This window comes from Carassius auratus, unplaced genomic scaffold (assembly GCF_003368295.1).
Source record: "Carassius auratus strain Wakin unplaced genomic scaffold, ASM336829v1 scaf_tig00002576, whole genome shotgun sequence".
NCBI lineage: Eukaryota > Metazoa > Chordata > Actinopteri > Cypriniformes > Cyprinidae > Carassius > Carassius auratus.
Genome location: NW_020523459.1, coordinates 245,327 through 262,893, shown reverse-complemented (window position 1 = coordinate 262,893; position 17,567 = coordinate 245,327). Strand labels below are relative to the sequence as shown.

The 17,567-nt window shown below is 35.0% G+C and overlaps 1 protein-coding gene across 7 annotated transcripts in view; it reads right to left on the bottom strand.

The window, feature by feature from the left end:
- LOC113069851 (cAMP-specific 3',5'-cyclic phosphodiesterase 4D) overlaps positions 1-17,567 on the bottom strand; it is a 91,216-nt gene that overhangs the window by 6,087 nt on the left and 67,562 nt on the right. For 4 of the 7 annotated variants that reach the window (XM_026242909.1, XM_026242910.1, XM_026242911.1 and 1 more), the window contains exons 2-8: positions 12,078-12,269; positions 11,839-11,875; positions 11,654-11,730; positions 11,441-11,490; positions 8,054-8,166; positions 2,146-2,239; positions 1,554-1,729 (exon numbers count right to left, since the gene is read on the bottom strand). In XM_026242909.1, the coding sequence (XP_026098694.1) occupies positions 1,554-1,729; positions 2,146-2,239; positions 8,054-8,166; positions 11,441-11,490; positions 11,654-11,730; positions 11,839-11,875; positions 12,078-12,269 (739 nt within the window). Of the gene's footprint in view, positions 1-1,553; positions 1,730-2,145; positions 2,240-3,094; positions 4,104-8,053; positions 8,217-11,440; positions 11,491-11,653; positions 11,731-11,838; positions 11,876-12,077; positions 12,270-17,567 lie in introns of those variants that run through there. The other 3 variants (XM_026242915.1, XM_026242914.1, XM_026242913.1) reach the window with 2 other exon arrangements.

Below are 17,567 nucleotides of genomic sequence, written 5' to 3'. Positions count from 1 at the left end.
TTTTGCTCATCAAGGCTACATTTATTATAATAAAAATACAGTAAAACAGTAATATTAAAACATTTTTTTTGTCTAATTTAATATTCAAAAACTGAAGTTATTCCATTGATGGCAAAGTTGTATTTTCAGCAGCCATTATGCCAGTCTTCAATGCCACATGATCCTTCAGAAAGCATTATAATAAAACACATTTATTATCATCAACAGGTTTATATTTTATGTGCAAATAGTGAGACTTTTTTTCAGGATTCTCTTATGAATAGAAAATTCTATAAAACTGCATTTATTTAAAATAGAAACATTACAAATGGTTTTCAAAGTCAATTTTTATCTATTTAAACTACTTGCTAAAAATCGTTAATTCAAACCACAAAAAATTATTGACACTGAACATTTGAACGGCAGTGTATGTAAAAAAATATTTAATTATTTATTATTTTGTATATGTATATATATATATATTTAAATATATATATTATTTTGTATATGTATATATATATATTTAAATATATATATATATATATATATATATATATATATATATATATATATATATATATATATATATATATATATATACAGTACAGACCAAAAGTTTGGAAACATTACTATTTTTAATGTTTTTGAAAGAAGTTTCTTCTGCTCATCAAGCCTGCATTTATTTGATCAAAAATACAGAACAAAACAGTAATATTGTGAAATATTATTACAACTTAAAATAATAGTTTTCTATTTGAATAAACTTTAAAAAAATAATTTATTCCTGTGATGCAAAGCTGAATTTTCAACATCATTACTCCAACCTTCAGTGTCAATGTAACATCAAGTCTATCACATGATCATTTAGAAATCATTCTAATATTCTGATTTATTATGAGTGTTGGAAACAGTTCTGCTGTCTAAAATATTTGATGAATTAAAGGTTAAAAAGAACTGCATTTATTCAAAATAAAAATAAAAATTCTAATAATATATATTCTAATAATATGTTTTCTTTACTATCACTTTTTATCAATTTAACACATCGTTGCTGAATAAAAGTATTGATTTTATTTAAAAAGAAGAAAGAAAAAAAAATTACTGACCCCAAATTACTGACCAGTAGTGTATATCGTTATTACTAAATATTTATATTTTAAAAACATAGCTTCTTTTTTTTTCTTTTTTTACTTTTTATTCATCAAAGTATCCTAAAAAGTATCACGTTCTGAAAAAATATTAAGCAGCAGAACTGTTTCCAACTTTGATTATCACATGATCCTTTAGAAATCATTCTAATATGATGATTCATTATGATCCTAAAAATTCAGCTTTGCATCACAGAAATAAATGATAATTTAAAGTATAATAAATTTAAAAACAATTATTTTAAATTGTAATAATATATCGCAAAATTAAAAAAAATTCTGTATTTTTGATCAAATAAATGCAGGCTTGATGTATATATATATATATATATATATATATATATATATATATATATATATATATATATATATATATATATATATATATATATATATATATACATACAGTATATTCATTAAGATTACCTTGGCCAGCTCATCTTCTGTTTCAGTTTTAACCCCAAACCGAGGGATGTTAGAGTTGGTAAGGCTGGAACTGTGCGTTAGCTTTTTTACACCACTAATCTGGGACATCGGCCTTTTCTTCTTCTCCTTGTCTTTCTGGGACTGGGGCGTTGGCATCTCCACCTCGTGTTGTTTATCTACACAAACAGAAAATGCTTAGAGAAGGTTCAGGAAACCAGGCGCTCATGGGTAAAAACACTTCATGATCCCCATTACAGCCACTGATTTGCAGTTTTGTAAAAGAAGGGTGGGCTATGGTCATTTAATGGTCTCACTTGTGGCTGATTATTTAGCTACACATCCGTCAGGCTACAGAGCTGCTGTTGACCTGCTTTTTGCTCATAATCAGCACTTCAGTTGTCCTAGTTCTCTGATTTACCCCCCCAAATTTCACATAGCTGCTCTCCTCCAGTCAAAATGCCCTTTCTCTTTAATACTTTGTTCATTTAAAAATGCAACACATGTTGCCACCTAAGATTATGGTGTTATTCTACACTGAATTTATGTAAACATCCATATTAAATATGTATTAACGTTTTTGAGGGACACTCACCTAAGAATGTACTGGAGATGAACTCAGACACCTGGTTACCAGATCGGCTCATCTCTGAGAGGTGAGTCAATTCTCTGTTCAACATCCTCTTGAACTGTTGAGAGATAAACAATGAAAATTATTATTATTATTAATATTATTATTGTGTAGGGGAAAAATCTAACTTGTTTTAAGTATCCACTATTAAGGACCATCTATATGGAAAAACCTGGGGGAAAATAAATAAATAAATACAAACAAATTTTATATATAAAAAAGAAAAAAGTAAAAATGTATTGTGTGGTTTTGTGTAATATGTTTGTGCTATTGTTCAAAACACCCCCAATTTTGTTCACTGCTGTAGACAACATTTTACCTTTTTTTTTTATCATTTAATGGGTTTTGCCTTGTCAGCTGTGTGGCTATCAACAGATTCACCATGGTTTCAAGGCTGAGTCCTCCAAACAACCCAAAACATATGAATCCTCTCAGACTGTTAAGAATGTCAGGTCAAAACGACCTACTGGGTCACACCAGATAGACGCCACAATATAAAGTATCTTTTTCCCCCATTTCTAACAGGCACAAAATGGAGATGAAAACTGCCGCATGCTCGAAAATAAACTCACTAATGTGTGCAAACAAACAACTAAAACAGCCGAGCGACAGCACATGATATCATGATGCTTTATAAAGGAGTTTGGGTTTAGACAGTGATAGATCCTAGACAAAAAGAAAAAAAGGCATAGGTCTTTTATGTACTGTATTTATGTTGAAATATCCATTTTAAATATATAATATAAAAATACTAAAAAATGTCATATCTGTCTTAATATCCATCGATTATCATGTTTTTACGCAACCTGCGTTATTTGTGTAACCGCATGCTTAACACCAGTAATAAACAATAGCATCCCATCCAACCGCATTTCAATATAAGAATGCAATATTTCATTATTGATTAGCTTACCTTAATGTATCCCCAAGAAACTGACAGCAAATAATTTGCCTCAGGCATTTTGAATGAGTAAATCCAGATAGCAGATGAGATTAGAAAGCACTGGCTGATAGGGAAGACGAACACAAACTGCTCTAAGAGACGATCTCAAAGCTTGATCTTATTTTTTTAGTCCACCCTTACTAACATTGTGATTTTAAATCTAAACGCCATCTGAAAAGTCCAGAAATTCCAGGGCATTCCTTGTGATGGCTGACTCCATTGTTAAGAAACCTGGCAAGAGTCCACCTAAAACAGAGGAGGGCATGAAGAAGCCAATGCATTGTCTGATAGCATCTATCCGTGAGCTGCGCACTCAAACCAAATGAAAAATGCCTGCGCCTTGGAAGGAAAATATGCCCATGTAACAGCTTCCAAATAAGGCTGTTTTTCACCCAATCATTCAGGTGAGAGTCTCTGACTGCAGCTCTGCCAATCAGGTAGCTCCTCCAGATTAGAATGAGCTCATCGCTGCAGCTGATTGGCCGAGCTGAGCTCGCATGTAAATCTTCTGGGAGTGCATCCCTCCTCAGGACCCCTCCCACTTCACCCTCTGGATGTCTGTAGCTCAGATGGAGGATGTGTTTCTTTGTACGAGAGCTCTTTAAAACCGCAGATAGCTCCCCAAAAGGGCACACAGTCATTATGTGTGGTTTGGATCCATGCGTGTTCACGTCATAATTGACATATTTGTGTGCACACAGATGCACACGTTTGTGTGGAGGGGTGAGGTAATCTTCATGACATGACGTGATGTTTGGAAGTGGACATTGTGTCAACCAGACTCATAAAATATTCAGTGAAGTTCATTCACATAAATCCACAGAGGGGAGTCAATGGAGAACATATGTCAGATGAACAAGAACAAAATGATGCCGTGCTAGATCTGTCCTGGTAAATTGTTAATGAGTGCTTGAATAAAGCAAAACATATGCTGGGAAATGTGCCATTTTATTCTTTTAGTGATTGGAACTGGTAAAAAAAAAAAAAAAAAAAAAAAAAAAAAAAATTTGTCATGTCTAGTCCCTGTGTGCCTTGCCCTTGTTAGCTGCCATAGTTACTCTCATTAATTGTTGTGACAGTTCATTAACCACGCCCCCTTGTTATTGCGTTAAGCTGGTCTATGTTCTCTTGTGCATATATAGTGCTTGTCGTTGTATGTATTTGCCAGTTTCCTAGCATTTCCCTGTTTGTTTATTAAAGTTTTCCTGTGCTTAGATCTCCTTCCCTGCCTGCTGTTACAGGAAATAAATAAATAAAATGTTTTTAAAATAAAAACAGTTAGTTTGCTCCATGACGTCTATAAATGCATATCACATATTTATGAGTAAAATATGCAAAAGAAAAAGAAAGAAAAAACAACAACTAAAAACTCACATTTAGATTTTTACTGCACTATAATATAATAGAATTTAATAAAAAACAATCTATATGCAATCTCACATAAATATGGCTGGGACTGAAGTATTTAGCAAAATATTATACTTCCAATGGCCTACTATCCAAAACCACACAGTGCCCTGAGAGCAAGTGACTAAAAAAAGTACCTGTAGGCCTCGTACAGTTTTAGAAAAATGTCGCTGAGGTATTGTAGCAAAACCAGTGTCTTAACACTGAACTGGTGGCAAAAGTACGTACTGCATGGCAGCAAATAAAGAGCTGAGGCAATGGAGCTGACAGAACATGGTCGGGGATTATTTCACACTTCTGGTCCCTGTGTACCTCTAGTGGGATGGCGAGTAATTTGCAGCTTTAGTGGAGCAGATGAGCCGACGGTAATAGGCTGTTGCGGGTCTGTGCGGACAGAAGTGACTGTGCTTCTATTGTTGGAACATCTAGAAGGTGTTAAAACATGTCTTGGAGCTAAAAATGGAAATATATCACACAATTTGTAGCTGTGATTCCTTGAAAATGTGTTTTCTGGGACAGTGGCCTGAATAATGATTTGTTCCTGAATCCATCCCTCTAGTCTAATAATATGCCTCGCAGATCAAAAGCAACATTCATTACTTTATTATAAACTTTGAGCTCAAAATAACAGCGCTGAGGTCAAAATAATTCTTATTCTAATTTAAACGGCACATATTCTATTTCAGCAGACTAAACAACAACAACAAAGCCACTGAGCTGTCTTTGATGCATTATAATGATGCATCAAGTTGTTGACTTTTCAGATTTCTCCAGTATCTGTATTTGTCAGATGCAAATGAAATGAGCAAAAAAAAATCAACAATACTATACAATACAAAAATAAATATGACTAAAAAGCAGACCAAATAGTATATTCTGTAAACTAATAAAATAAGTAATTAAAAATTTACAAATTAATAATAAAATAAAAATAAATAAATGTTGAAATAAAATGTTTCTTTTACTTCAGTATTGTAGATATTTTTGAAGCATTTGTTTGACTTTGTTCTTACCTGGTTATAGCAGTATATAGTTAATATAAAACTTGATATAATAATCTGAATATATTAAATATAATTCAGAATATACAGTTGTAAGTATGAATAGCGGTATATAGATACATATCTAAGTAGATGTAAATCAGAGTATATATAGTTATAAGTCTAAATATATGTATGTAAATCAGAATAAATATTTACAAAATCTGAATATGTGTGTAAATTATTAATATATAGATGTAAATCTGAATATATAATTATATGTCTGGATATATAAATGTAAATTGTGAATATGTAATTGAAATTTTTCTGAAAATTAAAATATGTTTAGAAATCCTTCTTAAATATATTGTCTACATCCCAATATGATTCTATTTTATTATCAAGCATGTCAAGAGACATAAAAAAAATTAAAACATTATGCCTATAGATCCTGTAAACAGGTATCAAAGCAGATTACACTCTATTAATTATTGTAAGTGCATATTGCTAATCTAAACCAAAAGGATTATTATCCCATTTATTAAAAAAAAAAAAAAAAAAAGCTGGCAATGCTACCGAAAAGTCCTCAAAGTGACAGTATTATTAATATTTTCTACACAGTTCAACATGGCTGAGAGGGATAGGGAATCTGTCAACAACATCATCGGTTTACAATTAGATTTTATTGAGATTACTGCAGCAGCATGTCATGGTCAGCAATAATTACAATAATTAATATAGTACAGTATCTGCATTGATACATGTACAGGATACATAGGCATACTGTTGTCATAAAAAAGGCAGTAAGAAGAACATCTGCCTACAGTATATGTTCCTGCCAGACCTGAGACTCGAAACTGAAACCTTCAGGTTACAGGTCCGACCCTCTAACCATTATATAGTCAGACTTCTATTTCTATTTTATTCTATTCTATTTATTCAGACTTTTATTTATGTATTCAGACATATCTATATATTGCAACTTTCTTGTGTTCATATATTCAGAATTCTAAGTACACATTCATAATTTACATTCACATATTCAGTCTTAAAACTATTTACTTCTATATATTAATGATTTACATTGTTATATTACAATTTGCCGCTTCAAATATTTATGTATATATATATATATATATATATATATATATATATATATATATATATATATATATATATATATATATGTGTGTGTGTGTGTGTGTGTGTGTATAAATATATAAAATAAATATAATTAATACTACTTATATACACTTATATACATAATTATAAGATAATATTTAATTTTAATTGTAATTTAATTATAACTTTTCATTATTAATGTATGTAAAATATAATAATAGTCATTATTGCTGACAGTTCTGCTTGAAACTCTCTTTTACAGAGTAATCCCTATAGCTAATAATACATTTGAGTTATAACAGATCTAAATTGAATACTTATGGTGGAATAGATTTGATGTTTTTCTGTAATTGAAATGGAAGATGTATTCAAGTATTCACCCAGGCTAATATGAACACTGACCGCTAATAAATCTCAAAAACAATGGCAGATGGACATCTCCACACAACTAAAAAAAATTGTTTTTCAGAAAAGATTAGCTATTTCTGTTCTGAAACAACACAAAAACAGTCATATTTATAACAGATATAACATTTGCTTGGCGACTGTGAGGCAGTTGTATACGGGATATGCCACTATACTGGGCTAAAGCAACAAAGCAAACTGACAGGCCTTGTGCGTTTCCATGGATACTGGGTATTGAGGTAGAAGTGTGTGTGTGTGTGGGGGGGGGGGGGGGTCTGTCCAGTGAGACATATGAAAATGTGAATATTTGACGCTTTCTGTTACTTATGTCTGGTCACCTCTTTTGGACCTTTAGACTGGTTGTCTAAGAAATATTAGAAGCATCTCAAATCTTCGTTTATTAAGAGGTGTTTTGGCCAAGTGGACTAGACGGGATTCACACTACAGGCTGATTAGCATGCTGGATGTGTACTAGGGCCTTGCTGGAGACTGGAGCATGCTCAGTGCAGCCTGAATGATGATTCTGCTGCTGTTATTGCAAACCGTGCACTGCTTAAAAGACACCAAAGCATCAGCTTATTTTTCAAAACAACTCAACATTTTAGTTGTTTATTATATGAGCTGACTGCTTTTTTATACAGTCAATCAACTCATGCTTGTGTGGACCAATTGACAAAGCTGACAAGGCTACAGTCACAGTATGGTCAGGTCTACCAGATTTCAACAAACAAAAAACATTTGTGATAACATAAAAGTATTAAAATTCTTATTTGATCTTGAGGCACTATAACACCTGCAAAATAACATAAAACTGTGTAAAAATAAAATTAAATTAAATTAAATTAAAAATGAAATTAAATAAACTCCACAATATGTGCCCGTATTGTGATTCTGAGTGGAAATTGAAAACCTGAGAAAAGCTAATAATTGCACTTCATCAACTTGTAGAAGTGTCCCAAGCATTCCTGCACAGCAAAAAAAAAAAAAAAAACATAAGACACCTAGATCTTCTTACCTTGTTGGATGCCATCTCGCCGACCGAATGTCTGGTTTGTAGGGTCTCAAGCTGGTCGAGGCACCAGTCCAGCTCCTCCAGGGTCTCTGTGGCCAGTTTCTGGTAGGCCTCCTCTGGATGAAGAGAAGGAGGCAAGGTGTCAGATCGCAGGTGCTTTAGGGGTCTAACTGAGGCTCCCAGCAGAGGGGCCAAACTGCTGTAGACCGCCATGTTGGGATATCCCGTCAGAACGCATGGGTGATTCTTCATGCTGTGCTGAAGCCCTCCACAGTGAATGATAGGGCCCCAAATCGAGCCAAGATTTCAAAAACACCGTAATCCAAATCAGGTACAGTAACGGCCAGGATCAGGAGTCAGATCTTGTGAGAGAAGGGGAACACTATATCCCTTAAGAAAACATGCAAAGAGGGCACACTAACCAGCACCGCTCACAAACAAAACGACAGTCAGTCGTACAACACTCGAGTGAAGAACCTATAGTCCTACATGTCAAGGAGCCTGGAGTGAAACCTCTCATCTCGGGATAGGGAGAATGTAGTTGCTGTGGGCAGGCCCATCACTGCGTGACAGATGCCGGTCTACATCCAAGAAGCAGAGTAACGTGCTGTGGCCCTTAGGAGCATGCGATCCGACCCATAACAAAGCATACAGTGTCATAACAATAACACACACGAGCCCAAACGCAAAGCATACGGAGAGCTGACGCCAACAGATGAGTGACTTGATGAGTCCCTTTTCCAATCCTTAAGCTGAGCTGCCACAAAAGAGAATAAAGGTGCTCGCATCTGCCTGCCCTCTGTTCTCAGAGCAGTGGATGCCCTGCACGAGCACGGGGCAGCCGTGGAGGGTCGCTAGCTGAACGTGAGCCGAGCTTCCTCTTGAAACAGAAGCCTAGAGCCTGCCAGTGAGCCGCTGCATACAGGAGAGAGAGGACTTCAGCTAAAACCTGGCATGAACTTTATAGGATTCAGAGAATGGGGAGCTCAGGTCCTTCACAGCTGACACTCGAGAAAGACTAGCGGTGTCCAGTGTGTTTTAGTCCTTGGAGAGGATGCTTTAAGATTTATGTTTATAAAGGTTCCTAATAATTTAGAGCCGAATTGTGGTCTGAGAAGGGATCATTAATGACATTCAAAATGTGTGCTGTTTTCATTATTTTAAGGAAATTTGCAAATGTCTGCTGCATGTGCATTTTCGAAAAGGTTAGGATGACCATATGAGGGCATAAAAATAAGTGAAACAAAATAATGATAGACTTATAAAACAGACGTCAGTGCAGCTATGCTAGACATGTTGCTTACTGGAAGCAGCTATAAAAACAAAGCAGAATGCATGTGCCACATGTACACTCCTTTAACAAGGCACACATTATCTTATTAATTGCCTGTCTGTGTTTCTCTCTCTCTCTTTCTGCATGTGTGGTGAAGTGCACAGGGCTGGGGTGCCACTTTCTCTGAAAGAGACTGCACTGACGTCAATGACATTCTTCTCATGCTTAGCGCGACATCATACACCAGCCCATGAGAGGGCACTGGCTCCAAAGACAGGGGAGCTGTGGTGAAAAGCTGGACTGGATTCCTCCAATCTGGGTCACGGGCTCTTACTACCCTGTCAGCAAGGAAATCCTCATCAAAACATAGAGGATTTGTTCAGATATACTACAAACCACCAAAAAATACATTGAAAAGAGACAGATAAAAGATAAAATTGCAGTAAAAGTCTCTTCTAAACATGTTCAATCACATCTTTATTCTCCAATTGTGAATAGAATTTGTATAAATAGTATTAACTGCATAAAGAACTTGATTGGGCTTGACAAAATGCAACTGAATGCAAGGTTGTTGTTTTTTTTTTGTTGTTGTTGTTTTCATGTTCATATGCATTTTCTGCAGCAGGGATTTTCAAATGGCCACAATAGGTCATCTGTAGAAAAAAAAAAAAAAAGGCCAAAAAAAAGAGAGGCTTGGACCAATGGCGCTATATAAATACTTTTGAATGATTAATCATTAATTTGGCCAAAGTGAAAAACACTTCCCTATGGTATTCTGGTCTGTAAATATGGCTCAGATCCCTGCTTTAATGCAACTCTATTAATCAATTGTTTTATTGTCTGTGCAAGTCTGATCATACTTCTTAACAAGCTGCATGATTTTAGGAATCATGCCATAGCAATCCTCCACTAATTAGTCATTAAGGTGGCACTTTTATCCTAATGACCAGAATTGTGATAGTTTACAGATCACCACTTTCAGGGATGTTATTCTTCTGGTGACCATGTCATATTTTTAGCCACAAGAGTTATCATTCTATTCTAAGTTGTGGTATATGGACATCCAGGCAATCTACACTCAACACCCATTAGGGTCTTCTGACACTTTTAATGGTCACATGACTTCTAAACTCAGTATGGGAAGTTAAATTGTCTAATGTGTCCATCTGCTCACTGCCTCTAATACAAATCAATATTACACATCTATAACACTGGTGCTTTTTATCCCTGCAGCTGAACATCCAGCGAGCACTCTGTACTACAGTTCTAGGTCAAACACCTGCATCTCAAAACAAGCTTATCTTTGCAAACTGTATAAATAGACCGGAAACAGAGGCTAATTGATACAACGAGCAGTGCCTCATGACTATGGCAAAGCGACCCAGGATGCTCTATAAAGCATGAACAAATGATTTAAGTGAGTAAAAATTATCTTTATCCATTCAATACATTTGTGCATAGAGGTTATTACGACGTATTATTACATTTTTCTTATCAGCTTAAGAGTACATGACATGCACACTGTGATATGAGAACTGAAGGTTGCCTTCATGCTGTTATAGACAAAACTGAAGGTGCCACACAAGGATAACATGATCCATCATATCAGACAGTGCCTAACAGTTCTCCACGAATTAAAACAACCCTTATCCTAACACAAAAACCGAAAAGCTCAGCAAAAATGCTCTTTACAGTATATCATATATCTGAAAAATCTGTTGCACAAAAACATTCAAATTTGCTTTTGATAATTGAAATGAAATAAAATAAAATATTACATGAAAAACTTAAACATTAAACATTTTAATAAAAAAGAAGTGACGCCTCAGCAACTAACCGTTTTAAAGTTTTAAAAATACTAAAACTGGAATAAAAATAAATTAAAGCTATATAAAAAATATATGAAAAAGTAATCTAAAACCATTAAAAATGACAAAAGCACATACATTTTATATATATATATATATATATATATATATATAAGAAATATAAACGAAAACTGAAACTATAAAAATAAAAGTTTATTCAAAATGTTAACAAATACTGTGTTAACAAAAAAATATTGATGTTAAATTGGCATGGCAATATTAAAAATATAGGAAGTAAAGATACAACACCTGTGTAGGAGGTCTTTGTGATGGGAGGTGGGTTACACATGGGGGATCTCCTGGTTGAAAAAAAATAAAAGAAACAAAGAATGTGTTAATGATGAAAACAACAGTAACACAGATTAACTGCCGTTAGAAAACTTAAACCATACCAATTCTGCCAAGATTAAGTGTTATGATAAAAATGTGTACATTTGAATATTTTAAATTGAAAGCACTTACTTGTTATTGGGCCTTTCCTGTTGTACATTTGTTAAAGCAGCAAAATTATTGCGGACAGTCCTCAAACTCGCCAGAACCTGGGAAAAGACACGAAAAATTAGTTTTATAAAATGTTTTTTATATTTTTTTTGTAATGTTGTCAAACCATCTGCTTTTAAACTTTGACATATTTAATATTGCAATACCTGTGCAAAAGGGGTAACAATCATGTCATCACCGTGTCTGCAAAAAAAGGACAAAAAATACTAATTACAACATATTTTCACATATGATGTACAATTCATAAAAAATGTTTTGACAACTGCACTTAAATCTACTTGTAATCTATGCCTTTGTCTCCCATTTACGAATAAAACATGCACATTAAAAATATTTTTTAAATGTTACTAAACCGATTCTGCTCTTAAAAGAGACATTTGCTCACATGTCACTGGCGATGGAGGAGTTTCTAGACATAGACTTTGGTGAGAGGTCATAGTCGCTGTCAGAGCGGTACAGAAAGGACTCTCTCCTCTGGCTGTGCACAAAGTTGGCCTGGAGGATGAGACCTGACCCCGGGCTGGCCATGGGATCCAGCGGACTACGTCCTGATGAGGTGCCATTGTCCACATCAAAGCTGGGGAGACAAAACAACGGGGCAGTTAGCGTTAATGTTAAATGAGAAAATTGGAGGAAGTAAAGTAGCATATTACTCAGGTTGACAATTTCTGGTAATATGGGCATTTGTTGACCAATTTTACCTAAGCAACAAAAATGTGCGATTTTCCTCTATGAGCACATAAATAAACTGTCAATAAAACTGTCATGAAACTGACATGAAAAAAAAAACGCACAAAAACTAAACATATAACAAAAATTAAAAATAAAACAAACTAATAAAAACAAACAAAAAATTGAAAACAAATTTGATCCAAGGTAATGTGACGTTTTGTTTAAATACTGTACATATTAATTTAGGTTGATGTAATATTGTAGTGCATCAACAGCAAAATAATAAAACACAAGTAAATACATAAAAAATTATAACCACAACAAACACATAAAACAATTATTCCAGCAAATTCCCGATTTAGAGGGCTTCCCCCGCCCAGCAGGACCGCCGTCCTTAACCTTAGATCCACCCAACGGTGCTTACAACATGCTGACCCATAATCCCCGGGGAGCATTAATATAATTGCTCTGCCCTGGGTATTTTCCTGACGTGAACGGTGACGTCTTATTCTCGCTTAGCCACCATCATCACCTCCATGCAGGCTCACATCTGAGATGAGTAACATGGTGTGGATGGATAAAGCCGTATTAGTGGGCCAGCCTGCACCTTGGTGACTTCAGCAGACTGTACGGTCTCACACATACAGGGCCAATGATTCATGACCCACGTAAAATGGGGGATTGAGTTTTGTTTCGACTGAGAACAAATGTCAGCAACAACAAAACTCACGCATACAACCTTTCTCCTATCTATGTTCAGTACAATCAAAGCACCACAGAGCGAAGTGAAAACAACATTTGGAGTTTGTGTCCTGTACTTTTTCAACCCAACTCTTTATTTTTGTGTTTCATTGAGAACGGACTTATTCACAGTTAAAACTAGAGCTGGCGGTGATGTGCTGCCCTCATCTCTCTTGGGTCATATCACAGGAATGCAGTGGCTTACCGTCTCACACTCTCAACTCTAGACATGCATTATGAATGAGATGGTTCTCCTTTTACTGTAAGTAACCCACACAAAAGCATTGATGCTTATGCTACAAAAAGGAATATGGGCTCCTATAATAACCATACACGAGTAAAAAATGCCTTTGTGATTCTAGAGAGATGGGACAAAACATGTCCAGTGATTTTAAGAGCAAAATTTTCACTTTTTGAAATTATTGACAGATCTCTAGAGCCTTGAGAGCATAAATTTAAATGTATATTTACATAATCTTTTTTTTTTAAATGTCGTTCATATTATTACTCACACACCCTAAAACTCAGACCACAAAATGTTTACAGATTAAAATATGTATATAACATTAAACCTACTATATTTAAAGCCAAAATAATAATACATATTTATATTGTAATTTCTTTTTAAACCAAAAGATAAATCCATATCTCTTAACCTTTGTAAAAAATTAAACCAAAATAATTTCTGTTAAAAAATTATTTTTATTTATTTTTCACTTCTGTAGCTGTTGTGTCCCATGTCTCGTGTCTTTAAAAACAATTTGAAATATTCTCTTATTTTGTGCAGGATTCTTTGATGAATAGAAATTTCAAAAGAACAGTATTTATTTGAAATATAAATCTGTTGTAATGTCTTTACTGTCGCTTTTGATGACTTTAATGTGTCCTTACTGAATAAATTAACAATTTTCTTTAAAAAAACAAACAAACAAACAAACTGACAACAAACTTTTGAACGGTACTATATGTTCAGTTATTAATCTTTTACATCTATATCGAAGTTCTTTTTTGCATATTGTTGTCTGATGGCAAAATCTGGCATAAAACATTTTTAAATCCCAATTCCTCACAATAAGACCCCTTCAGGATATGACCAGCCCATCAACAAACAGCAGTGTTGTGAGCAGTTCACTTTGTCTGGTACAGTATGTCTTCAGTTACAGAAAGGAAAATGCACCACTCCCATCCTCTCTCCTTCCTCCTCGTCTTCACTTTGCTTGTGCTCTAATTTCACTCCCCTGATTTCCCTCTATCAAATAAACAGTGTGTGAAGGTCTCCATCTGTTCCCTGTACAAAGATCACTGCCTGCTTAAACTACACTTAACATCCAAACACACACAAGTGCACACTCACCAACACATCTTATATTTGCTGTGTGTACTTTTGAGTAATTACCTTGAAGTGTTTTTGTTCCTGATATACAAATGTCCTAATTAATTCACGCATTACACAAACACAGAAAACCGTGGAACAATGAAAACCAAATAAACTAGTTATATAAAGTAACACACAACACATTTCAAACAGCTTTAAATCAGTGTCAGATAAAAACCTCATCAAGTTGTAATGGTAACCACAGTTCAGTATACTTGAGAGGTTTGAGTTTAATCACTAATTACCTTTTAGCTGGAATTGGACAGAAACCCTAACCCTAAGATCGTCAAACAGCGCTCTGTGACGTAAAACACATGATACATTAAACAGTCCTTTCTTGATAATCATTATCACTTCCAGTTATTTTAAAGCATAATGGAGTGGGGGCTGGGTGGAATCTCTCCAGACAGCATAGATATTATCAAAGCACGCAAGCGGAAATTACTTCTAAACTTGCCAGAACTTCTAGAGAATTCGCTGTAAACCATTTATCTTTTATCATCTACAGAGTACCTAAAAACTTGAAATTTGAATGGAGTATGTCCATAGTTTATAGTGAGCTGAACTACTTCTGTGGTTACATTTCTCTGCACCTGTGCCAAGTGACTTCATACAGTATATCACCCAAAATTAGCCAAGTTTGTTCAAAATAAATAGTAAAAAATAGCACAGAAAATTTCGAAGTTAAAGCTAGTTCTGAGAAAATCTCTAACATCATTAATTTGCATATGGGACTAGGTTTGACTTTTTGGGGTCACTTTATGTTTTATAGTTAAAGTGGTGTATGGATTTTGGTTCTTCATTCGTTTCTTACAACAAGAGTTCTCTTTCTTTTTAGACTTTCTAGTATTATTATTTTCCTTACATTTTATATAGCACTTTTCTGGGCCCTCAAAGCGCTTTACATAGAAGGGGTGTAGTCTCCTCAACCTCCACCAGTGTGCAGCATCCACCAGCAGCCATATTGTGCCAGAACGCCCACCACACACCAGCTTATTGGTGGAGAGGAGAAAGAGTGATGAAGCCAATCAGTTTATGGGGATGGTTAAGAGGCCATGATAGTCAGAGGCCAATGGGTGAATTTGGCCAGGATTCCGGGGTTACACCCCTTATCTTTAGAAGGACATTCAGAGAGTCAGGACCTTGGTTTAGCCTCTCATCCGAAAGACGGTATGCCTAGTCAGGCCTTAATTAGCTGGTTCAGGTGTATTTTATTATGGTTGGAGCTAAACTCCACAGAACACCAGCCCTCCAGGCCCCAGTTTGGAGACCCCTTACCTAAAACAATAACAATACGGGGTGTTATTCTTCCACAAACTACAAGAACGACTATGGACAACACGCCAATCCATTTAATGGTACTTCAACAGAACAATTAAATATGAGCGTCCAATAAAAATCAAAGGGATAATTACAGTAGCTGCAATCACTTCTACACTATCTATGGCATCAGATGTCCAGCTGGCTAGCTCTGTTGTTGCGAACACCCTGTCCAATCCCTTTGGCCATGTAGCCACTTTAATTGAGACTGGCAGTTCCCCAACTAACTGTTTTTGGTACTAAACCAATCTTTTCCGATTAGAATGGCAGTCAACACTAACAATGGTCATAGAGTTCATAGAGTTCTCAAAGGAACTTAAATTATACTTTGAGCACTAATATTTATATAAAAAAAAGAAAAAACAAATGACAACAGAAACGACTTGCTCATGAATGTCTTGTGAAATGTAAACCAGATGCAAAACAGTTCTGTTAACTGAAATAAAAAATAAACCTAACTGGGAAAAACTGAAACTAAACCCAAGTACATATTTGGGATTCCAAAACTATAGAAAAATAAATAAATTATCTCTAATGTTAAAAGTTGATGGATGATGAACTGGTGACTGCCTACCCTCCCAAGCTACATTTAATAGCATGTGGTCCATTAGAGCATCAGAGAAGAACAAAAAGGCACAGGAAATATGTTAAATATTCAAAAAGTGGAACAGCAAATCTGAGCACACAGTGGTTGAAGGAGAAAAAGGTGAAACCCTTGCATAACCTAGTCAGAGTCCAGAATTAAATAAGTAAACTATACAAATCCTGAAACCCTGAGGTTTTTAAGTTCTCTCTATTTCTGATTTATATATTTTTTTTGTACCTCAATTATTTGAGTTAGTTTGCTTGTAAAAAGTAGTTGTCACCTCCAGTAATAACCTAAATCTTCAGAATGAAATTAACAGAAAAGGAGAGCCATATATAGCAACTGTTGCTGACAACAGAAACACATATGCTGTATTGCACTTTGACACATAAAAGCCGTTGTAATTGGAAGACTCTTGATGTGTTTGTCTAACAAAGTGCTATAACGTGGCAATGATGTCAAAGCTTGAATGACAGGAGAGAAAACGGGCCATCTATTCAAACAGATTAGGTGTCATATAAGACTTAACAAATCCTCTACTTTATACAGATGCAAATATACAGGTTTAAACACGCTCCATGAGCTGGAAGATGTAAGACCTTTCTTAAATGCAACCACAAACTGGAAAATTTAACGTCTATTGAGAGCATTAATGATAAGCAAATTTCACTGTTTTGATTTGCATATCTAATGCAAGTACACAGTATTTTAATTCAAATGATGGTAATATTTTATTAGAGTGAGCCAAATAACAATAGCATTAATGACAGGAAAAGAGGTGGCACTGTCACTTAATGACTGTTGTGTATGACATGCAGTGAGTCACTGTCATGCATTACAATAAAGCAAAGCAAACAGGAACTGCAGACAATAGGGTCAATATATGAGGTGAAGAAAACACATACTGACACACACATCGTCCTCTACACTGATGACATCAATAAGATGTCAGTGAGATTTCCTCCATCCTGACTTCTTAATCATTTTCACACACACGCGCGCACAAACATACACTTAAACATTCTTAAAGCAAGGCCGTGTTTGCTTAGCTAAGAGCCATTATTCATGGACACGGAATGGAGCATTCCATGAACGGTGGGGGGGGGGGGGTGAATCCTGTGAGCCATCAATATGCAATATCTCTGAGTTCGCAGTGACAGATGACTGCTCAAATTTTTCTT